We start from the raw sequence: 24,963 nt of genomic DNA, 5'->3' as shown, positions 1-24,963 counted from the left end.
GCAAATAGTTTCTCTCCTTTTGAACTGCTTGAGGAATCACAAATTGTCTACTGTTGAAGGTAAGTATTAAAACTAGAAAGGACATGTCTTTTGGCAGTGTCAGCTGAAACTAAGGACATTCAAGTATTCTTTATTAGGCAGCTTATGGGACTCAAAGCAACTACATTTTGTAAAAACAAACAGCAATGGAGGTATTATGCAATCCCAGAACTATGTGTCAGTCTGTTTATGCAGCAGCAATATAAATTCCTGTGTGCATTGTTCTTTTCTAGGTTATCTGACAGTGTGGTGGTTTGTGTCATAATTATGATATATTTGTAATACTATATATTGGTACGAACGTATGCAGTGGAATAGAACTGTATGTATTACGATAATTTGAAGAGTGAATAGACTTATTTCAAATATACAGCTGTCTGTCAGAAGATGGAACTTATACCTGTCTTAGCATTAGTATACATTTTCTTATCTATACAGTGATTTTAAGTTGAGAAAGGATGATGAAACAGTGTTTGGTAGTCTTTACTGCTTTCTTTATCCTGTTCTCAAGACTTGAGGTAGAAACTGGAAAAATGCAGAATGTTCCCTGTCAGTCTGCTGTCCTTTGGAGAACTGTGTAATGTTGATGCTTGTGAATTTTGATGTTGGCATTTTGAGGGTTTTTAGAAATTATTTTGAAAGGGGCAAAAATTGCACCAAGAAAATAAGTTCATATCAAGGTCTTTTGTGAATACTTTGAGTCTTAGTACTTCTAGTAGTTTCAGTAGTACTTAATTACCAAATACATAAAGATAAGTAGGGGAGGTCTGTGAAGAACTGCAACTTTGGAACTGTGTTCTGGTTTACCTAAGCTTCTGTCAGAGCAAAAGTGCTGTCAGTTGCCTGGGGTTCTTGGAAGCTGCCACAGGTTGGATGTTGAAGATACAGAAAAGTTGAGACATGGACTGTTCTGCAGGGAATGCTCGTAGTAGAGTCAATTTTTCCATCAGCTTCTGTGAAGCTTGAGGTAGGTTTTTTTTCTTTCTTGGTTTACCTTGCACTCAGGAACCTCTTGCAGTTTGTTTTGTGTGTTTAAATGTTCCAGTAGCTATATTTACAGACCAAGTGGTTTTAATAAGTGTATTTCCAGGGATTTTTACTTGAAAATCATAGGCCAGGGGGACTATACTGGATCTTCTTTCCAATGAGCAGATTTTTATTTAGGAAGAGGGACTATGGAGATGGATTCTGCATCTGTATTACATTAGTAATTCCAGAGGAGTTCACTGCAGGTATATGTTGCACAACATATTTTTTGTCTTTTCAGTCACATGTATATTTTAGAATAAAGTTTACCAAGTTAATCTTGGAATTGGCAGACAGTGTCTTTTGACTATGTCTGCTTATTTTAGCTGCATGTTAGAATTTGCAGATGTGCTAGTGTAATTAGTTGATGTGTCCTTTTGTTTTTAAGCATGTGTTTGCTGTCACTTTTAAGATGGAGCTGTTTTGCAGTAAAATTCAGTTTTTACTCAATATGCAGCTATTGTCTGCTAAGCAGTATATCTCACAGCTTGGAAAATTTAGAGACGCAGCTTTTGTGCACACGAGGTGTTTCCACGGTATGTTGTTCTTAGTTGGCCATTTGTCTTGATCATCACCAGTGCAGCTGTACTAATCTACTGTTTATTAGACATGACTCTTGTTTGTTGGAGTGTTTTCCTTATTTTAGACAATGGAGAAGACTAATTGATTTACTAGCATTTCAATTTTTCCTTGTACAAGTGCTTCTGAAGTGTTCATCAGCTATTGGAGTCACTGATGCCTATTTATTTTCACATCCTAAGTTGCACTGATGACACAAAAGGGTTTTTTTCTCATTTCCTACAAAGCCCTCTTCCAAAGAATGGACTTGTTCATATTCACGCTTACTGTTAATAATAGTTTCTAATGTGATTCAGATTATAACTTAAATTTTGACAGAATGGGTAGAAAAGGCTATGCTCAGTATTTGCGTATACCTGTAGTGTATAGTTGTATCTTTTGTTCTATCCAGAGTATGCTCACTGAATTGGTAGAAAGTTTAAATGCCTTTTATGTTGAGTACTCTTAGTGAGGCTGTTGATAGAGAGTGGAAATGGTTTAGGATGTAGTGGCTCTTTCAGCTTTTCAGTACAATCATATCTTCCTGACAGAACTCCCCAAATTTATAAATACGTTCTTTAATATCGACTAGTCTCAGTGTTCACAGTAGTAATAAACATGCAGTAACTGCTGTGAGCTAGCCTAATTCCTGTTCCGTGGTGACTTTTCACTCTATGTATTATTTCACTTTAGTTCAGTTTTATTTGGTGAAAACTTTATTGAATTTGAAGGGTAAGTCTATTTGAGGGCTTTGAGCCCAAGGGCTCAGTTTTTAGAAAATCTGATTCTAATCCTCCGAGATTTTTAGCAGGACTATAGGGAAAAGGCTGTTTCAGTTTCATTCTGTGAGATTTGAAAATAGGTATAAATGAAATCCCTGTATGTTCCTTAAGTAGATAAATACCTGTAAAGGTCTGTGTCCTCCAATGGGGAAGCTTCAAGGGTGCTCTACTACTCTGAAGTAACCTGTGTATTCTGGTAGATGCCAGGGTTATGCGTTGTGTCTCACAATTAAGTACGGACTTGAAATTTGACATGTTTTGCTGGGTTCTGTTTTTGCTTAGTGCTCTGTTTTTTCATGTCTCCCTCGGCAGTTATTTAAAAATAAACAACAACTTTTTGAAACAATAACAAAGTACATTACAAATAGTTTTCTTTTTTGCTTACTGGGGGTAATTGCCTTTGGAGATGAATGAGTCCTCAAAAGTATGGTCAAACATATTTTATCTTTACATTTGTCAGTGTAACGTTTTAAACGTTTGAATTTAAGCCTGCTTAGGATGACTGTACAACTGTATTGGCTTTAGGCATCTGAAATGAATACTTCAAGAAATTATGTCAAGTGTTCATATGAATCTACTCTCACTATATCCCAATATTTGATGTGCTTATATTTCTGTCTGGTTTATTTCAGGAATTTGCAGCACTTACAAAAGAGCTAAATGTGTGCAGGGAGCAGCTGCTTGAAAGGGAAGAAGAAATCGCTGAACTGAAAGCAGAAAGAAATAATACAAGGGTTAGTTCCTTGTCTTTCCCAAGATTGCTGTTATTAAAGCATCCACCTACATGGAGAAAAACATTGAATGTTGAATTTGAAAAGCTAAAAGTATTTTCTCCCTGATGAAAAAGGAAATCCTTTTTCATGAATCCCTCTGGAAGTGGGAATGTGTGTTGATTAAGAAAGTTTGGAAGCTTATGCACAGCTCCATGCACTGCTGTGCAGAATCAGGAAAAGCTTGTAAGACTGCACTACTATATGTCATTCAGATTTCTTGTTGTTAAAGTTTTGTAGTAATACAACACCCAAGATAAGAGGAATAGAGTGGCCAAGCTGTAGTGATCTCTTCCAGCAGCTTACACTGCTGCCAGCAGAACAGTTGCTCTCTGATTTAGAGAATTTCTTATGTGTATCCTTCTGACAAGCATGCAATTCCTCAGATTGGTAGTAGAACTGAAAAGACCTGCTTAAGTGGAAACCTCATTTAAAAAATAGACTGGAAGAGAGATGTAGGAAATGCATTAGCTCCGATACAACTTCTAACATGGGTGAAATGTTAAAAACGGCCTGTCGTGGTTTAACCCCAGCTGGCAACTAAGCACCACACAGCCGCTCGCTGACTCTCCCCCGGTGGGATGGGGTAAAAGTGAGAAAACTGATGGGTTGAGATTAAGACAATTTAATAGGGAAAGCAAAAGCTGCACATGCAAGCAAAGCCAAACAAGGAATTCGTTCACTACTTCCCATTGGCAGGCAGGTGTTCAGCCATCTCCAGGAAAGCAGGGATCCATTAGGTGTAATGGTTACTCGGGAAGACGGACACCATCACTCTGAACATCCCCCCCTTCCTCTTCTTCCCCCAGCTTTATATGCTAGGCCTGACATTGTATGGTATGGAATATCCCTTTGGTCAGTTGGGGTCAGCTGTCCTGGCTGTGTCCCCTCCCAGCTTCCTGTGCACCCCCAGCCTCCTCGCTGGTGAGGTGGAGTGAGAAGCAGAAAAGGCCTTGGACTCTGTGTAAGCACTGCTCAACAGTAACGAAAACATCCCTGTGTTATCAACACTGTTTTCAGCACAAATCCAAAACATAACCCCATACTAGCACTGTGAAGAAAATTAATTCTATTCCACCCAAAACTAGCACATTCTCCACCCCTTATTCCATATCATTTGTCATGCTCAGGTCTCACACTATCCCATACAACCTTATTACCCACCACCCCCCTTCCCATCCTTTGATATAATGCACAGATATCATTCCTCTTGTCTGTGAACCACCCTGTAAATGCCAGTATAATGTCCAGAAATGTCCACAAAATGTCCACGGAGTTAATTTAGTCCATATGTTTGTGCTCCTTCTGTTATGGTGGTCACTCAGGACAGGAGAGGTGGTGTGGAGTTACTGGGCACCAAAGCCAGCTCAGGTCAGGTCACTGCTACACTTGCACTACTGCTTGTAAGGGTTGTCCTCCATTGGTTCAGGTCGTTCCTGCTATAGTAATTCCTATAACATGCAACTCAAAATACGGGTTACAACATTTTAAAAGTATTTCCATTGCAGTCTCCACCCCTGGTCCCTTTTGGGGCTCTATCCCAGCCAAAACCAGCACACAGGTCCTTATGCTTGATGCAGTAGTCTTTTGCTCTCAGATTTGAAGTTCAGAATGCAAAACTTGATGTTTTAGGAGGCAAGGTTTTCTGCAGCTATGCAGAACAGGAATAAACATTGTTCCTTTTTTTTTTGTTTTAGCTGTTACTGGAACATTTGGAGTGTCTTGTCTCCAGGCATGAGCGATCTCTCAGAATGACTGTTGTAAAGAGACAAGCTCAGTCTCCAGCAGGAGTTTCTAGTGAAGTGGAAGTTCTCAAAGCACTAAAATCTTTATTTGAACACCATAAAGCCCTTGATGAAAAGGTAAGGAAATATGGTAGCTAACATCTTCTCATCCTGTCCCCTCTTTCTTCTGTGTGGACCATCTAGTTGTTTGTACTAAAGTTGTAGAAGTTGGGTTCTCTGAACTTTTCTCTGTATTAAGATAGTGGCTTTGCTATAACTGCATCAGTAGCCGCCCTCCTAAATTAACATGTTGAACTATAAAGCAAGGTGCTGTAGTTTATACTAGTACTTCATTAACTGTGCTAATGTCAACTAAGCATGGGTTTGGGGCAATATGTTCATTGTAGGAATGCATACATTTGCTTACCTGTACAATCTCAGGATTTAGCCTTCCGATTATGTAATACAAGAAACAGACTAGAGAGAATAGGAGGAGAGGAATCTGCTTACACTGTAATACCAAATAAAGCTAAATTAAAGGAACTCCACCCTTTAGTTGTGCCTGATATTGGCAGCAGGATATGCAAGTGGTAAAGTTTACTGTGAATTTTGCTGCTAACTCATAGTTTACCTAACTTTTGTGACCCTTGGATGTAAAGTCTGGGAAATTATTTTAAGTAGAATTCTCTCTTTTCTTCCTCTTCTTCTTTATGTTGTAAATAAGCAAAAGCATACACACTTTGTGCCTTACAAAAGGATAAGCAAGTTCTGGATATGATTAATTCTTGCCTAAATGTGCAGGTCATGTTGAGATATTTGCTTATGACAAAAAAGATTTTTAAGACCTGCATTGTTTCTCTAGAAGGTTTTTTGTAGTGTATGTTTTAATTAGTACTGACTCAAGATTGAGCAGGGCTCTAAATGTAATGGAAGTAGTGTCATTTATCTGAAGGGGCATGGCAGCATGGCAGTATGTGAAATTGATTTCTTTTTAATTTGAAAATAATTCAAATTATTTGAAATTACCCTTTCAGGTAAGGGAGAGGTTACGAGTAGCACTTGAAAGATGTAGCTTATTGGAAGAAGAACTAGGTACTACGCATAAAGAGGTAGGTTTCTTTTTTTAAAAGAAGTCGCCATGTGTGCATTGTGGGTGTTTAGTCAATATTTGTACACAGTAATTTATTTTGCTATTAAGGTTCACTTTCACTTCTTGTTTCTGATTTTGTTAACCAAATGGGATAACTATAACTTTTAACTTAGTCACTTTGAAAGAGCAGGAAAGGAAAACCAAAACACGCCTCCCCCCACCCCAAATCCCAACAAAGAGTTCCTGTGGCTTTAAAACAAGAATTTTTGGGTTGCAGTGGCATAAGCTTTTGAGTGCCTGTGCCATATTTTATTAATACTTAACCTTGCAGTAGAATCAGTAATTGTTGGTTTGCTCTTTTGCTTTTGCAGCTGTTCCTTATATTATTAGTGAGAAAGGAATTGACTTGAAACATATGTATATCAACTTCTCTTTTCTTTTAGTTAATGATTCTGAAAGAGCAAAATAATCAGAAGAAAACACTTCCAGATGGGATGCTGGATATAAATCATGAACAAGAAAATACACCAACTACAAATGGGAAGGTACAGCTGTTTACTTTTTTTAGCTGATGCTTGATTTTTAATCATTAACTGTAACAACTCAATTTTAAATGCTAATAAAAGATTTTTTGAGTGATTTAATTAAAAGTCTCAGTAACTACAATTTCATTTTTTGCAGTCTATCCAATAATAAAAGTATCTTGGGGGAGGGGTATTTACAGGTAACTAACTGTTTTTCAAATTTGTGTAACATTCAAATACGTTTTTCCTGTTTAATAGCGATCCTCTGATGGTTCTTTATGCCACGATGAAAACCTTGCTAAAGTGATCGAACTCCAAGACATCATAGATAAGCAAAACAAAGAGCAGACACAAATGAAAGAACGTCTTACTGCTTTGTCTAGCAGAGTAACAGAGCTGGAAGAAGATCTTGACACAGCTAGAAAAGACTTAATAAAATCTGAAGAAATGAATACAAAGTTACAGAGAGATGTACGAGAGGTGAGGAACAAACTGTCAAAATTTGGGTAGTCACAAATGCGACTGCTTTATAAAATTTCACTGTCATGAAAGGTGCTCAGTTACACCTTTATGCTTTTGAATGTCTTTGGTTTGATAGGTGAGAAGAAAATGTTTAGAGCATGGTGGTGCTATTTTTTGTTTAAAAGACCAGTTGCTTAAGAAAATTTGTTCTCAGAAGAAATGTACGACTAACTAGATACTTCATGAATATATTGGAGATTTAGCATTGTGATCTTTAACATGTTCTTGAAAAGGTGCTTGATCTTGTCATAAATGCTAAGCTTATTCATGTAGTTTAAATTTTTTATTTTTGTAGTTGCACATGGTTGAGGAACAATTTTAATTTCAGTGGTTTGATTGACAGTTCCTGTTACTGATCAATCTCCAAGGTCCTATGTGTCGCAGTGTACTGTATCCATATGAAATAGAAAGGGAGCTTAGTTAAATCCAAGAATGCTCTCTGACCATCCCCAGGAGGTAAAGATTAGCTGTGTTTGTGCTATTGAAAAGGTAAGTAGCAGACTGTGGTGTAATATAAGAAAGACCAGTCTTTTTAAGCATTCACCATTTAAAAAAAAAAAAGTCACTGAACTTGCAAGCCTAAGTGAGACTATTCTTTCTACTTCATTTTTTTACTGAGAAATAACAGAGTATATCTTGTTTTTATTTTTTTATTATTTTTGGCTTGTGGGTTTTTCTACCCAGTTAGATCACTAAATAATTATCCTTTGTCTTATATCTTGCATCCTGCATAGACTATGGCCCAAAAGGAAGACATGGAAGAGAGAATTACAACTCTTGAGAAACGCTACCTCGCTGCACAACGTGAAGCTACATCTGTGCATGACCTCAATGATAAACTTGAAAATGAAATTGCCACTAAAGACTCCATGCATCGACAGGTTGTAATCTGAAATAAGATAAAGTACATTTTGCTTAGCATAAAACTAATGGAAATAATTAATGTTCAGGCTGTACTAACGCACTTTGCTTTTAGGAAGATAAATGTAATGCGCTATTGTTAGCGATTGTTTTTCAGTAACTGGAGGAGTGCATTGTAGAGTGTTTTACCCTGGAAGTGAAGATGAGACAATTTACTGGGGAGAGGAAATGGTTTTAAGCATTTTAGTGCACTTGATCAGGGTGCAGCAGGGCTGTTGTCCCTATTAATTTTGGCTTTTTAAGTTGTTATATATGGGTGTTCAAACATCTTTAGTTTAATGTGTGAGAATTACTCATTCTAAGCTAAGAGGGTTATAAAATTTGTGCAATGATTTTTATAGCCTATAGTAGAAGTAAATGTTGCCTTACTGCGGGAGGAAATTTGACATATGCTTGACATGAAGTGGTCCAACTTAAAACCAGAAATGGTTGTTAGCCAATCACTTTCTAACTAGAGGAAGCCAGGCAACTCTTAGTCAATAAGAGAAGTCCCTTTTAGTATAATTTTTAAAACAAGTTGCACACGCTTTAAATAAAAAGAAAAGTTGTGGTAATATGCATAGTGTTATTTAAAATATGAAGCAATTTTCTTCTTGATGTAACTCAGTCTTAGCACAGCCTTGACATTGAAAATTCAAAACGTGTTCTATGCTGCTTCCCATACTGTAATTATGTTTATTTGGTGATATACTTGCTTTCACAATACACAAAACTGTCTGCAGAACAAATTCACAGAGAAAAAAGTTCTCTGACGTAATGAAGGGGAGGATGCCACATCTTTGGTTATGAAACCAGTTTTGGACAGTTTGTTCTCCACAGATCTAGTAAAGGCAGTAAGCTGTATTCTTACCTTCCGCTTTGATGAAAATTAATTACCGCTTTAAACACTAAACGTTTGCTGATCATAATCCTGTGTAGAGTGAAGATAAGAATAGGCAATTGCAAGAACGACTGGAACTAGCTGAGCAAAAGCTGCAGCAGACTTTGAGAAAAGCTGAAACTTTGCCAGAGGTGGAAGCTGAGCTGGCACAGAGAGTTGCAGCACTTTCAAAGGTGAGTCAATTAGACAGTGTCCTCAAGACTCTTCTCTGTTGGTGTCCTGCTACAAGAAAACTGTTCTTAAAGTGTTGGGTTTGTTACACTGTGTTTCTATTTTTTCCTCCAACTAGTGCAGAAGATGTTTCTCCTTGTTTTCTGTGTTTTGTGTTCGTCTCTATGAACATATTCTAATTTACTCCTTTGCGTTTTGTGATCTTTTTTTAAATTGCTGCTCTTTGGAACTTGAGCAGGTTTTCTGTTAGCTCTGTTACATTATGAAAATGTCTCTCTAAATTATTATTTTGTTGCTTTTTATTAAAATGTGTACAATAAGAGGCATAAAGTCTTCTAAAACAGGAACAAATTTCTTCCACTGTTAACTGAGTTGAGGAGTGCAAGGAGAGAGAAAAGTAATGCTACTCATTAATATTAAGATTTCTAGGAGGCTGCAAATGGAATAATGAAGTCTGAAGAATTATATGTAGTAACTACAAATGAGCCTTTTCAAGTGTGTGTGTGTGTGTTCTTTTCAAGTCTCAGTTTCTTTTCTTTCCCTGTTATCTTTCCTGTCCCTAACTGGCTCTGTAGTCTGACCTTTTGTCTCCTGGGAACTCTGCTGCTAAAGATGCTAAAGTATTGGAACTTACCACCAAGCTTAGGAAGGTAGAATTTGTATATTAGTCCTTGTTTCTGCTTGCTGCTTTCTGCTTTGTCATGATTACTAACAAAGGGTCATATTGTCTAGACTAGTGAGGAAAAGCTGAAAATGCATTTAATTTTTATTTATTTTTTTATTCTTGGGGATTTGAATGAACTTCTGCTGTTGCAAGCTCATTTGCAAATAGTAGTTGATTCATGGTTCTTAGGGGTGAGAGGCTTCATCGTTTTGCTACTTACCATACGAACTCTTACTAGGTCCTTTTAGTGACAGAAAGGCATCTGTTCTGCATCGTATGTTACCATAAGTGGCAGTTGCGCAAAGCATGTTAGATACATTGTGCTTCAGTGTTTCTATGCTTCTGAAACCTTTTTTGAAAAAACAAATTCTAATTTTGTTTTCAAATTGACAGGCTGAGGAGAGACATGGCAATATAGAGGAACGACTGAGACAGATGGAAGCACAGCTAGAAGAAAAGAATCAAGAACTGCAAAGGGTACTGTACCTATCTTTGGCAAAGATACAAAGCTGAAAGAATGAATGTAATCCCCTTCATGGCTGCCTACCGTTCAGCAAAGCTGTTTTTATTTCTCATCTCTGAAATAAAACCAGAGTTTAGGCTGTCTGATTGTTGTGAGATTTGAGCCACTGTACTATGGCTAACCTTAAATCTCAAGAAAAAACTGGAAGTCTCCAATCAGTTTCAAATATGTGTGGAAATACCCAATTGCTGGTCATGCTTTCTGATGAGGAGACAGATCAAAAACTTGCTGAATTAAATGTCTATAGAAAAATTGGTTCCTGGGTTATAAATAATGAAACTGATTCTGATACCTGCTTTTCCTTGAAGTGTAAGCTCAGATTTTCAAGCTTCTGATCTTGGAGCAGTTGTTGAAGTCTTAAGTGTCCCTTACACTCCCTTACGGAGTCATGGGGATACATGCAGTATTCCTTATTCCTTTGGAAAAATATTTCTACTAAAGAAAATGCAATTGGGTTAGGGAAAGCTTACTGTTTTCACAACCGGGAAATTGTTAAAGAAATTGTAAATTTTAAGTTGTTTCAGTAGCTTTTATGTATCTTAGGCTAGACAGAGAGAGAAGATGAATGAAGAGCATAATAAACGTTTGTCAGAAACTGTTGATAAGCTTCTGTCTGAATCTAATGAAAGGCTTCAGCTTCATCTCAAGGAACGAATGGCTGCCTTGGAAGATAAGGTAACAAGTCTGACATTCCAGCATATACATTAATGAGATGTTCAACATTCTGTACTGATTTGTGTACTTTGCAATGTGTTTGTAATGTCAGTAAATAAATACTAAATTCTTATTAATAAGTAGTTTCTGTTAAGGCTGTTTTCTAGTGTGGATTTTTGAAAGTAAGTTCTCAAAATTAATTTTTTTGTTTTTGAGATTGCACCTGGTCATTGTACTACAGTGTTGAGAAGGCATCTTTTAAGAAGCTTTAACCTTTCTTAGTTGACTGGTGTGGACTGCATAAATAAGCTCATCCAGTGTAATACAGGAAGTCTGAGGAATTAGGACTAGAACTTTGCCCTTTTCAATTCAGTTTCTTTTATTTCCCATTGTCGTCTTCTGTACCAGTTACCCTGAGTCATTGTGGGATTCTTGCAATTTGAAACAATCTTGCATTTTATTCCCAGGTGGATAATTTTGATAGATAGATAATTATGAATGTAAATGGAGTGTTCCCTGGGCTGTCAGTGCACGTTACTGAGCTTTCTCCTGTATTCAATTTGTCTTTTAACTTGTGACATACTTTTACTTTTTCTTTCCCTTCTGCTTTTGGATCTAGGTCCTTATGGGTTTTTCCTCCATGCATGTCTTTAAGGATTCCCTTATTCTTCATCCAACAAAGCACTGTCTTCTAAAGTATCACTTTGATGCTGACTGAATTGCTTTGTCTTGGATTAAAAAAATACTTAACTTTCTTTTACTGGAGGGTGAAATGACCATCTGGGGAAATGTTTCAATAAAAGCTGAGTGGCTTTTGTTTTAAAGTCACGGAAATAAAATGCTTCAGTTGCAATACATAATGATGCGTTCAGACTTTAATAAATGTTTACTTTCCTCCTGCATTCATGTCAACTCAGTTCTCATCCCTGAACCATCAGTCAAGTATCTAATGTGTCTTTCCAGAATTCCAAGACTGTACTCCCCTCAGATCATTGCAAAGATTTAGTTTGTTCTTTTTCCTGCTTTTGCACTCTTGGAGCTGGGAGGAGTCGGGTAGTGCAGAACAAATGTAGGTCCTACTGATTCTTGTCCTTTAAGTTAATGATAAAAGTATTTATCATGTGGAATCTAAGGCTGCAAACTTTATCTTTTGGGTTTTAGTTAACATAGCTATTTTCAAGATCACCAACTGCTCCTAATACTTCAGAAATTCTTGTTATGGGCCTTGTCATGACATCAACAAGGTTGCTCTAACAGTCTTTATGAGTTTAATTTCTGAAAAACAGATGACTGCATTTTTTTTTTTAAAGGCTTCAATACTGGGGGGCTGTCTTAGGGTTAACCCTAACTCCCCTTTACTCTCCAAACCCTAACTATGTTCCTGAATAATGAGGAAAATCTAGTTGTCCTTCACTGTAAGTAACATTTTCTAGAAAAGTATTCTTACTGTGGTTTCCAGCTTATTCTGTTATGTTAAGTTGGGAAGAAACATGGAGGTAGATTTTTAAGACTTTCTTCTGATCGCTTGGGCTTTTTTCCCAGAACGATTTGTTCACATATGAAACGTTATTACATGTTTAAGATGCAAACAATGGTACTACTTACTTCAAGGAAATGTGTTTAGCAGAACTTTTTGGCAATGGTGGAGAAGTGAGAGTGTGACGCAGTTCCAAGTTTCCTATTAGATGGGGGAATCTCTGATTATTTTTTTCTTGGTATCTACAGTATCACATAGTACAGTCAAATACAGTAGTTGAAATTCTCTGATTGTTGTAGCTCTCAAATGTTTCTTAATTCTCAGATAATTCTTAGTCTGAATTTGGAAACTGCTTTGAGTAAAGAGATTGTAGCAGTTACGTATTTATATTTACTGGAGTTGTTTAGAAGTCATGGTGTAACTGTAAACCATGTTATATTTACATAACATTTAAGATGACAGCTCTGATGTTAATGAAGGCTCATAAGGCAGTGAGCGTTGCAGTTCTGGAGGTACAGTACATGCAAGAAATTACTATATAGTAATTTTGTAGGTCAGGCAAGCAAAAATAAAATGAAAACCTAATGCTAACAGCCAGTAATGCCTTAGTAACCACTCAGTGAATTACTTTGAATTATTTTAGCTGCCTAATTTTCCTTTTTTTACCAATTTTGTCGAATGGAGCTTTAAAGGGCTGATATTGGTATTAAATTTCTATGAAACTCATACTATTACTCAATCTGTTATTTAGAGGACTGTACACCTGAAAGGATAAACCTTTGACTATAATCAAAATGAAATGATGTAAGCAACAAAGTGACTGTAAGTGAAGATGGGTCTGTATAGTGTTGACTGAAACTTTTTGATAAGTAACTTAATTTGTGATACATTTTATTTTAGAATTCACTTCTTCGAGAAATTGAAAATGCAAAAAAACAAATAGAGGAACTTCAGCATGAAAAGGTATAATACACATTTTTAAAATATGATATTGGAAAATAATTGCTGCGTTGCTACATAGCAGGACCAGATTTGAATTCCCTCATAAAATTTAACATTACCTGGTCTGTTTAAAAGTAGGGAGCTGTTATTGCTCATTTTATGATATTGTGTAGCTCAGTTTTATGACAATTTTATAGGTCATACATAGCTCTTTACTCAGAGTTACACTTCTGAATATGTAAAGTAGCTGAATGTATTGGCAATTTGGCAAAGTTTGAAGATTGCATAGATTTTTATACTGTTGCACGTATGACCTTGAACAGTAAAAAGAAAAGAGAAATACCTTTAATGTTGGGTGTTTTCCTGTAAGTTTTTTCTTAAAGCATTTTGTATCATGAAATGCTTGTTCAACTAATAAAATTTTTTTAAAGTTTTAAGAATTGGGTGGCAGGGAGAGAAATATTTATTAGACTTGGCTGTTCCTTTGCAGTAGCAGCTGTCTGGTGTTTTGTCAGTTCCACGACAAGCAAGTTCCCTTCTTGAATAATAGTGGTGGGCGCTTTCATTTCTTTGCATCCTTAAGCAGTGGCAGTTGATTTTGTGGTCATGCTATCTATTCTGAAATAATATTTGTTATTGCTTATTAAATCACAGGTGTACTGCATCTCCCCAAATCATTCTAGTAAGTAGCTAGGCTAGACTTTTTCAGAGGCTGTGCTTCTGTAATAAAATGAAGAACGCATTCTGAATATTTTGCAGAATGTGCTTTGAATTTTTGTATGTGTAGGCCAGCAGTTTTCACACAAGGCACAGATGTTCATCATCAACCGCTTTTTACTAGTCTTTCATTGTTTTCTCATTCATTGGATTTCTCTGTTGTTAAATTCTGAGTTTCTAGAGCATGTAAAGGTGTCCAAGTTAAAAGTGAATGCATTTAGAATCTTTTGTGCACAGAACTTGAAAAATCTTCTTGTTTCTTATTAAATATTATCATAGTAAAGTTAGTAATATGTGAACTTTATTTAGTGGCTGTTTTTAAAATATACATTATCATTAGCTAGAGCCACAGTGTGGAGAGGCAACAGAATTATTCCTGGATGCCCTTTTGTGATGGGGCTGTATTGTGTGTAGCAAAAATCATTTTTGTTTTACGTTGTTGAAGGGTATGTTTTAAAATCTGTTACTTGAGTTTTGTAGAAATGAGATAAAAAAATAAATGTTAGTTTATAAATCAGTATTTGACACTGTTTTTTTAAGCATATTGTTATGTATTTTATCCATTTATTTTTACAGGATCAACTTGTATTAAATGTTGAAGCATTAAGGGCTGAAAATGACCAAGTGAGACTCAGAGCCACATCACTTCATCATAGGTACCAGCAGTTAATTGTAGTTCAGTTTTTCCTAGTTTCTTTAAAGTCAGTTTGCTAAATGTAATTTTGTCTATTGGAACTGAAAATACTTTAGTCATAGCTATAAAATGTATTCTTTATAGAGCAGTTTTTATACTGTTTAAAAAAATTGGCACTGGTGGGACAGTAGGAATCATTTGGATGGGTTTTTTGGTTTATTTCCCCCTTCCCCCTACCTTTGTAAGACAAAATGTTTATTTGTGTTCTATCAGACCAGATTTCAGATACCCTATGACATCTTCAACTGTTGCTGACAGTCATACAGACTCCTATGGCACCTCATCAGTGTTAAGGCGTCCCCAGAAAGGACGTTTGGCAGCTCTCAGAGATGAACCTTCAAAGGTATGAACACTTCAAACTCTGAAATTAAAACAAAGATAAAACTTTCGCAACAAAATAGATTAGATCAGTCTATCACAAGGAGTTTTTACAATAGGAGTACATAGCAATAAAGTGCTACATATATGTCGTGTTTTACTAAGTAATGCATGGCTACTAGTCCTTTTAAATGTTAACAAGTAATTGCAAAATTATTATTTTGAAGTCCAATTTGTATAAAGTACGACAAGCCTGTAAAATATCATTTGAAACCGTCCTACTTCTGTGTCTATGCACTAATCTAGCATGTTACTGTTCTGCAAGCAATTTTAGGTCCCTTTCAGGACGCATAAGTTCTTATTATGTAAAGCTGATTTCAAAAGTCTCATTGGATTTGATAGCAAAATTCTACTGTAATTAGTAGATATGTGATGTTTTAATTTATTCAATGGGGCTGTCCCTTTTTAACTTTCACTTAACTGTAAGATGCAAAGTTTTCTACTTTACAGTTTTTTTTTTTATATTTCTCTAAACATTGCTGTCTTGATGGATGCATTCAGCATGTAAGTGGGCTATTTAAAAATGATTTTAAACATCTTGAAAAACAGTAGCAATGTCATGTTATTCCCATTTGAGTTTGGATTTTTTAAATTTTTTATTAATTCTCTTAGGTTCAAACTCTAAACGAGCAGGACTGGGAGCGAGCCCAGCAAGCAAGTGTATTGGCAAATGTGGCACAAGCATTTGAAAGTGATGTTGATGTGTCTGATATTGAGGATGATAGGGAGACTATATTCAGTTCAGTTGATCTGCTATCACCAAGTGGTCAGGCTGATGCTCAGACTTTGGCCTTGATGCTTCAAGAACAGTTGGATGCAATCAACAAAGAGATTAGGTATGCTTCTTTCTAATGCCTGTGTCAGCTGTTGTGTTTATATGGTACTTGTTTGAATATCATGTTCCTTTGAAACTTCTTTTCTTTTAGACTTATACAAGAAGAAAAGGAAAACACAGAGCAGCGTGCAGAGGAGATTGAAAGCAGAGTGGGTAGTGGAAATTTGGATGCCCATGGCCGATTCCGGTCCATGAGCTCCATTCCTCCTCCCTATGCAAGTGGTTCACTTGCGGGTTCTTCCCCGCCTGGCAGTGGCCGCTCCACCCCAAGGCGGATTCCACACAGTCCAGCTCGGGAAGTGGACAGACTAGGTATCATGACACTGGTAAGTACCCATTACCTTTAATTTTCGGAAGAGTGTTCCTTTTCTCTAGGAAATGGGTTGTTTGATTTCCCCTTTCTCTCCTTCTTACTCAGCTGTATTTTTCCTTTCTCTAGGTTTTCCTACTGCTTCCTTTCAACTTCTGTAAAAAGTGTAAGATACAGTCATAATGATTAGGAAAAACGTTCAGAACTCAAGTCTATTATTTGGTCAACATCTCATGCCTAAGTATTCCATCTGTTGTTATGGTCTTTCTTCTGACTCCTCTTCCTAGAAGAAATAATGTGTTCTTTTCAACCCCTGGTACAGCAACCAGTTTCTCCCTCTGCTTTAAATCTTATTTTTAGCAGTCCGCTATTTCACTAAATACGCAGCTAAAAAGTAATTTGCATATATTGTATTAATCTTGAAAATTGTGGAGGTATCACAGCTGTTTTAATGAGTGCTAGTGTCTTGTTTTCGCCTGTTAAGACCGGCAGGTAAAAGAACTATCTGTTAGACCTAGTAGCTGATGTCGTAGTAGCTTGGGCTTAGCAGTTCAGTGAGTAGAGAAAGATGGATCCAGTCAAAAGAATGACATTCATGTGACTGCTTAGAAAAATTAATCCTTCTAGGTCCTGCTTTATTCATGTAAATCTATCTGTAAAAACAAGATATAATTTTTCCACTTCTTTGTTTTTACATGAATGTTAAGCAAAGCTAACAGTTTCTCATATTTAGAATACCTTTCACTAAGGAGCATCTTGGTACAGGTATTTATTTGCAAGCACTTGCCAGGAAAAGCTCCTTCTCTAACTTAGCTGTAGGTACATTACTTTGCCTCCAGATTTGCATATGCATTTAGAAACTGTACTTACCAGTACATGCAACACCCATACTTACTGTACTTTATTGTCTTGGATTACTGCACTTGTATCGTGCCTATATTATACAATCAGTAGGCAAGGAATGCTATCCATCACTGTAAGTTCAGGTGGACTGTAAATGACTGACTTGACTCATTTGGGTGTCTTACTTATTTTTAAACACTCCTATATTTCAGCTAACAACTTTTGCTGGCTTTTTAAAATGAATGTGTACATATACCAAAAAGTCAATTTCTTTAATAAAAAGGAATAATTTTGCCTCTCTTGCATTTAAAAAAAAAATAGTCATTGTACTAGCTGTAGCCATATATCCAGGGTCAAGCACACTTCTCTTACTGAAACTAACATACTCAAAATGTGAAGTGCTTTGTATTCTAATTTTTCACAGTAATAAGTAGTGAAGCTAAGTACTTCTCTTACAGAAAACCATATACAAATTTAAGTAGCTATTTTCATGAAAACAAGATCAAAAGAATGTGTGTCTTATGTTAAATTGTTAACATAACTGAACAGAAGTAAAATAATTAAGTTCACTTTAGATTGTAAGAATTCTCACTCAAAGGCACTTGATCCATTGTTTGCAGTTGCAAACAGTTTGTCTGATGTTCTAGTACCTGGCAACTGATTTGTGAAAGCTTTTGTGAAAGCATGAAAACAAGATGTTAGGCTGCTGGAATTATACAACAAGAGCTTTCTAGAAACTTCTGGAATGGCTTTTACAAATTATCAGACCGAATGAGTTCTTGTGGGTTTTTTTCGATACTTCAATAGAAAGCTGCATTAGTTTTTGAGCATGATGGCAACGTTAGCTTAACGCTAACAATAGTAGTGGTCTTAGGCAGTTCAGTTAGCTGAAAACCCCTCATGATTAAACTTAATTATAAGTCATCAACATGATAAATTGTGAAACCTGCAGCTCTCTTGAACAGTTCTTGTGGACAGTTTTCATTCCATATGAATGAATTTCCATATGAATGAATATCCATATTCCATATTTCATTTTTATGGGTTATCAGATTTCATAGATGAAAGATCCAGTGAGGATAAAATGAGTCTGCTGTGCTTTGTCGAAGAACTTTAGTAGGGACTAGATGATCTTTAAAGGTGTCTTCCAACCCAAACCCTTCTATGATTCTATTAACTTATAACTTATTAACATAGTACTCTACAGTCAGATTGAACAGAACTTTACATATTTATGCTGCGTAGTTTGCATGTATTCTAAATAAAAAATGACTAAAAGTTGTCATTTGTGGGAGGGAAACAACACAGAACTCCCCCACCAAACTTCAGAGGGGACTGACTTTATTTTTGGTTACAGTTTTTTGACATAATTGTTGCCAAATACAATGATAATTATTAAACCAATTATCTCAATTAAACTTTTGTCAGCATCAGTTTGAATAACTCGATAACTTGTTTATGTAACTGGGGGTTGCTGCCTTCCTCTGTGCACTGGCAGAGGTGGGAAGTACCTAGGAAGTGAGGTACAGTGGCTTCTGGAGTGGATGGAGGATAAAATAAACCAGTGGTAGACTCTTGCTCAAACATTCCAGTACTTTAAACTTAGTAAAAGGAACAGAATACTGTTGCAGTATAGAAATCGGCTAGTGTTGGCACTCTCTTTCACGGTTATTAAAATAGGGCCTTTTATGCTATGTAGGAAACAACTGAGGAAATCGCTAAGGTGTGAGATGGGTCTAGTGCAGACAATGTATCAAGCCTGCTATGGCTACCACATAGGTTATAGCATTCAAGGCAAGTCCTTGACGTATGACTGGAAATCCTCTGGCTTTTTAAAAGCAATACTTTATGCCCCCCGGTACTTCGCTATTTTTCTTGCTGAAGATAATGCACGTTTTCTGTGCTCATTTGCCTGTAGTACCAATACATTGGAATATCTATGGTACTTTATAGATAACCAACTATAAGTCTTGATTATTTTTTTCTTCCTTTTCCCCTCTTCAGGGATACATTTAAGTAATCTGTGATTTGAAAGAGTACTTCATACTGTATCTTTCTCTGTGCCATTGCTGTAATTGTTATTTATATTCTCCCTAATATGTTTTGTCTGTAGTAGTTGTTTCAGTCTGTGCTACAGTTTACAATAAATATGGCTTCTCCAAATTTCTTTTCTTTGCATGCATCTATCAGCCTAGTGATTTAAGGAAACACCGTAGAAAGGTAAAGATCTTTAGTTTATTTACTGGTGTGCCCCTTCATCTCCTTCCCTGTCCCCAAACTCATGAATGGATAATAGGAACATAAAAGAAAGTATTTGCAGGGTAACCCTATAATAAAGCAAGATTATATGCTCTTTGATATTAAATGTAAAATGTTTCATCATCTTAACATAAGTGTGGGTTTGTTTTATGGGGGTTTTTTTGTTTGTTTGCCTTTTTTTTTTTTGCTGGTGTGGGGGACTGTTTTATTGCTTTCTGTTTGTAACCACTATTCTGCAGCCTTCATGAAACAATATTTAATTTTAAAGACCTCTTAGTGCACACACAAATAAGTCTTAATTTCTGACTTATTACTGACTTCATAGAATTGGTAATCTTGCTAATGATTGTCTAAACACATAACAGTAAGAATTGAGATGCCTTTGTTTCACAGGACTCTTTGCTGTCTTTGGACTTGCTTAAACTGAAGTCAAGTCTATTTAGTTTTATGGTGCTGAAGACGTTATTTTAGTTCTTAGCTGTATGTATAAATAAAAGATGAGTGCTACTTGCTCATTTCACCAGCTAAGACTGAATTTTAGTAGTTTGTCACTAAAGGTAACAGAAAGTCCAGAAAGAAGTCACACAAAAAATAGGCAACTGCAGAAGGGTAAGGGCAAGAGTAATCCGTTATCACTGAAATAACCAATTTTTTCCTTTCAGTATTTTGTGTAGCGTTGATATTGCATTCATGTTTTGGCATTTCCAACTAACCCTCAAGTTTTCATTCATTTTCCATTAGTCTCCAGCTTCTAGAGAAGAGGTACGAGATGATAAAACCACAATAAAATGTGAGACATCACCCCCTTCTTCACCTCGATCTTTGCGTTTGGACAGAGTCCAAAAAGGAGCTTTGCATACAGTGAGCCATGAAGATATCAGGGACATTAGAAAGTAAGTAGCTGTGAATAAGTCAGACCTGCCAGTAACTTAGTATTTTGGATCATCAGAATAAAATCCTAAAAGTGCAAAGCTGTTCAGCTTATAGGATTTTAGTCTAGATATTGAAGTGTTTCTCAAAAGTACAGAGTATGAACACATAAACGGGTGACTATGTTACATAAACAATAGGAATACAGATTTTGTTAATGATCAGAAATGGCTTCATGTAAAGAATTCTTTTGGTACGCAAGGTCTGCATTAAGTTTGCTCTTCATGTTTAGGAAATAAAAGATGTACAATTCCAGTCCTTCAAGGTTGGAATTTGGATATAAATTTAGAAATATGTTGCAACATTACCATCATTTTGATTGACAGGTGTTCTTTTCAAAGTGCCTAAGTATCTGGGATGGATTCCACTCAAGTATTTCAAACTTCTGTTGTCTGCCTCAATTTGTCAGGAACTCGTGTTGTCAACTTTGACCTCTCTGTATTGCACTTTAATTTCTTAGAGTAAGAATTGACTTGTAATTCCATGCTATAGTATATAAATACTGTAGTCCTTCCTTTCTTGCATGATTTAGTGGTTTGCACTGGTTTTTCTATTTAATGACATGTATTTTTATAAATATATTGTCATGATTCATTAAAAGGTGTAATTAGATGTTATTAGTGAGTTACTGAACTTTTGTTAACTTGCATAGAAACATGAACTTGTGTCTCACTTATGCTAGTAAATTTTTTATATCTGTGCTCCTTTGACTATTTTTCTTTTTTTTTTTTGTAAAGTTCAACAGGCTCGCAAGATGGGCAAACAAGTAATCCTAGTAGCAGCAATAGTAGCCAAGATTCGCTTCATAAAGCCCCCAAAAAGAAGGGGATCAAATCCTCTATTGGCCGCTTGTTTGGCAAGAAAGAAAAGGGACGACCTGGACAAACAGGCAAGGAAACATTAGGACAAGGTTGGTTTGCTTTTTTTTTTTTTTGCACAATAAGAGAGAGAGTGAAAGACTGAATTTTATGATGTATGTATCAGTATGTGCATATTTATGACTGATTATTTTGATGCTCATATACAGCATTTTTGGAACTAGTGATACTGAATTTTCTGGTAGGTCCTTTTATGAGTGTTGGATGCGAGTTCAGATAGTCAGGTATTGCTGTCTTTTAGTCTCATGTGCCCATGTTATTGAACCTTATTGAACTATTATGGCTTGTTTTGTGAAGCAAAAATTTCAACTGTATCTTGGAAGTGAAAGAGGCTTTTGTTAGTATTTACACCAACAGTCATGTCTTCACTTTGGACTCAAAGGAACTCCCTTGAAAAGAAGCCAGCTGGCTTAGTAACTGCTACAGTTAACCTTTGTCTCTTGCGTAATTCTTTGCATAAAGCATTACCCTTGATGTTGACACCAACCATAAGTGATATGGGAACACTGCAAATCCATCTTACAGGTGGTTGAATCATGAGGTTCTCTATGTGACTCCAGATGGTTTTAGACCACACCTATTTGAGTCCATGCCAAGCTAGTTTTCCTATTTTGATGGGTATGTATTCAACCAGAAAATGGAGTGACAGATGGGCTTGAAGGTTTGGCTTTGTACATTTCTGATCAGTAATATTACAAAGGATTAAATATTTTTGTTCAGGAAAGCAGTAGTGATTTTTGAATGATAACTGGACAAAATTGAGAAGATAACAAGACTGGGTTTTGTTTTCTTTCTCGTAGGTGGCATGGGAGAAGCAGATAGTTCCTCTCAGGATGCATTAGGTCTCAGCAAGCTTGGAGGTCAGGCGGAAAAAAACCGGAAAATGCAGAAAAAGTAAGTTACTGAATATTTTTAATCTTCTGTTGTTAATGTATTCCTTTGTTTAAAAATGTTTTGTTTCCCTTTTTTTGTTTTGTTTTCAGGTATTTTTGCCTACCAGAGTGCTATGGCTAATAAGCCTCTGTAGAATTTTTTTACTTTTTTTTTTCCCCAGAACATTAATAGTAGCGTAGGTCATGGTACTTTGAAACAAATTTCAGTGCAGAAAGCTTATTGTTGGAATGCTACAATACACAAACTTGGACATAAAAGTGGACTGTTATCAAAACTTCCCCCAAAATTTGTTATATTTAATACCTGCTTTGTGTTTAATTCATTTGGAAGATTTCCCAAAGGTGTCTTTGGCTTTTACTTGCTCCAAGTGTAAAAGAGTTAACAGAGTGAAAGCGTGAGATGTTCTCTACAGACATAATTCTGTATGCTTTTGCTGGTTCCTTTCTAGCAGGTGACTCAAAGTCTTTTCTTTTGTGTTGCAGTTGCTAACTGCTGCTGTGTTCACGATTTTTTTTTTTTACTTCTGTTTAAGCTTGTCTTGACATTTTCTCTTATTTCAACATCTGTCATTTTTTTCCTTACGCCATATACCCCTGATTTCCTGTTTTTTTTTATAAATTGTGACTATTTCCTTTTTTTGGCACCTTCTAGATACAGGTACACCTTCTAGGTACCTTTTCCTAGTTATGAGAAATTTTTTGGTGTGTATCCAAGAAAATCTTTAATGTTCACCTTTTGAGTATCTATTAGCATGCTTTGTTGTTCCTAGACTTAGAATTCTGAGATGAAGCAAGACTATAATCATAGGTGAAAAATAGGTGTTGCTGTTAGTTGAAATCTTGACTTGATGCTTAGATGGTAATATGGGAAACACTCAAATATATACAAGTAGGATCAGGCATTCTTTGCATTTTTCCACCCAAAGCTGAGCCATATACCTCACACTTCTGTTGCTTCTGTTCTGTTCAGCTGTTTTTACTCTGTGTCAAAAAAGTTGACCAAGATCAGACATGTCTTGCCTTTTTTTACTTGCCTTCTGAAGACAGAATAATCAATGTTGGAAACAAAGTGTGCTAATTTTCTCTTTGCAAGAGAGATTCCTTGCAGTACCTAAGTTCTATTAAGAAGTAAGTATAATGCCTGGTGACTGCTAATGAAAACCAGCAGTGTGTTGGTTTGAAAAGTCAGAATGGAATGTGGTTTTGTTTGTATAACAGAATGCTCAGCTGTTTTTCTTCAGACTGTTACAGTGAAGGCTATCGTACATTATTATGATCTGGTATTTTCCCTCTTCTACAGAGCTTTAAAGTCATACCACATCTTGGTTGTATAAATAGTTATAGTCTGGTCATATCTAAATAGTGGTAGGTCTGTTCTTTGAACAATATAGATCGTTTCAAATACCAGCAACAAATTTCATTCTGGAGTAAAAGAATCTATACTGTCTTGCTTCAATAAATGCAAAAAATGCAGCTGCAGATAAATCATGACTTTTCTTTGTAAACATTCTGCCTTTCAAAAATTCACTGGTCATACTTAAAATATACTTTGTGGCTGCATGTTGTTGGTGCAGTGTGAGTGTCTGTTAGACAAATGAAAACTTTTAGCTTGAAATTGCCTTGCCTAGCTATTAGCTTACCGTGAGTAAGCACATATTTATCTGTGATTCAGATATTTCAGTGAAAGCGGGTATGAAACAAGACTGTGTTGATGAAGATATGTAGCATAATGTTTAAATTTATTACTCTTCTTACTGCTGAGAGCAGCAGCAGGGCCCTTGGAACTTCCATGAGAAGCAAATCTTACCATTTTAAAAATCTCAGCAAGATGCTTTAATCCAGCTGTTTCAGAATCCTGGCAGGTATTCTTAACATAGGATGCAATATTATCACAAAATGTTAGAAATCTCTTGCTGCCTTCTTGAGGTGCTCGTTTTCAAAAAGAAAAAGTGGTAAAGCTGCTCTGAATTGCTTTTCACTTTGATATTGGAGGAGGGTGGGGTTAAAACAAATTCTCGAGGCTGACTGTTCACTTATAAAATCCTGTATTCAGTGAAAAGAATTCCAGTTACCTGAATGCTTGGAACAATGACAGCTATGTCTATTTATAGTTGTCTCTAATCCCTATTTGCTTGCTTATCTTTCTGATTTCTGCATGCATGCACACAAACAGGCTGAGGGCAGTATTCAATATCTTTACTAACAAAAACCTATTTAAAGTTACAGAATTAAATTACAGTATATGTTATTTGTCTGTTTTTGTATGCCTTTGAGTTCAGTTTAATCCTAGTTTTGTATTTTTCCTTCATTGTTTTATTTTCCTTTTGTTTACCATTTGATGTGGTAGTGCAAAATCAGGGTAAGTTTATATTTATTTTATTAGGATGGTTGTGAAATTATGATAAATCTCATTTGGATTTTTTAGAAATATATTAAAAGCTCCAACTTTTTTGAAAGAAGTCTAATTATGAGAGAAGATACTAGATTCAGAAAAATTTATTGTGGAAATAATTGTGTTGCTGAAATAAATTCAGTGTTGTCTAGTTCAAAGTGTTGTCTTAAGTGCATGGTGTGAATTTTTATAATAGAAATATTAAACCCTACTTAGTTGAAATTAGTTTTGTAATTTGGGTTTTGGAAGTTGCTTAGCAATAGTAGATATTTGTGGCAATTCATTTCCAAGGTAGATGTATTCCTGTAAAACTGTCACTCTTCGTTTACTAAATTAAGTTGGTTTTAGTGTTTTGTTCATGATGTTCACTTTCTCTGTGAGCTCTGCTATTGACAGTGTTTGCCCCAACTGTTATTTGTGCTTTTCTGTGTACAATGTGACAAACTTAATACTGTATTAATTAAAAAGGAAGGCAACCCTAAATTTGAGAACTTTTTGCATATAACTTTCTTTAAGGACAGTTTATTACATACCTAAAATCAATATATAATAAGGATATTAATTTTC

General features: G+C 35.9%; 1 protein-coding gene across 1 annotated transcript in view; it reads left to right on the top strand.

Moving 5' to 3' along the window:
* The window catches only part of PPFIA1 (protein tyrosine phosphatase, receptor type, f polypeptide (PTPRF), interacting protein (liprin), alpha 1), a 59,784-nt gene that overhangs the window by 18,256 nt on the left and 16,565 nt on the right, over positions 1–24,963 (top strand). Inside the window, exons 3-19 of the mRNA XM_010289934.1 lie at positions 3,038–3,139; positions 4,873–5,037; positions 5,934–6,008; positions 6,433–6,534; positions 6,772–6,993; positions 7,770–7,916; positions 8,875–9,009; positions 10,065–10,148; positions 10,738–10,869; positions 13,226–13,288; positions 14,561–14,640; positions 14,892–15,021; positions 15,669–15,892; positions 15,983–16,217; positions 20,045–20,196; positions 20,971–21,143; positions 21,912–22,005. Of these exons, the coding sequence (XP_010288236.1) occupies positions 3,038–3,139; positions 4,873–5,037; positions 5,934–6,008; positions 6,433–6,534; positions 6,772–6,993; positions 7,770–7,916; positions 8,875–9,009; positions 10,065–10,148; positions 10,738–10,869; positions 13,226–13,288; positions 14,561–14,640; positions 14,892–15,021; positions 15,669–15,892; positions 15,983–16,217; positions 20,045–20,196; positions 20,971–21,143; positions 21,912–22,005 (2,315 nt within the window). The remainder of the gene's footprint in view (positions 1–3,037; positions 3,140–4,872; positions 5,038–5,933; positions 6,009–6,432; positions 6,535–6,771; positions 6,994–7,769; positions 7,917–8,874; positions 9,010–10,064; positions 10,149–10,737; positions 10,870–13,225; positions 13,289–14,560; positions 14,641–14,891; positions 15,022–15,668; positions 15,893–15,982; positions 16,218–20,044; positions 20,197–20,970; positions 21,144–21,911; positions 22,006–24,963) is intronic.

The sequence above is a fragment of the Phaethon lepturus genome, unplaced genomic scaffold (assembly GCF_000687285.1).
Source record: "Phaethon lepturus isolate BGI_N335 unplaced genomic scaffold, ASM68728v1 scaffold13436, whole genome shotgun sequence".
NCBI lineage: Eukaryota > Metazoa > Chordata > Aves > Phaethontiformes > Phaethontidae > Phaethon > Phaethon lepturus.
This window is presented reverse-complemented; position numbering and strand designations above follow the sequence as displayed.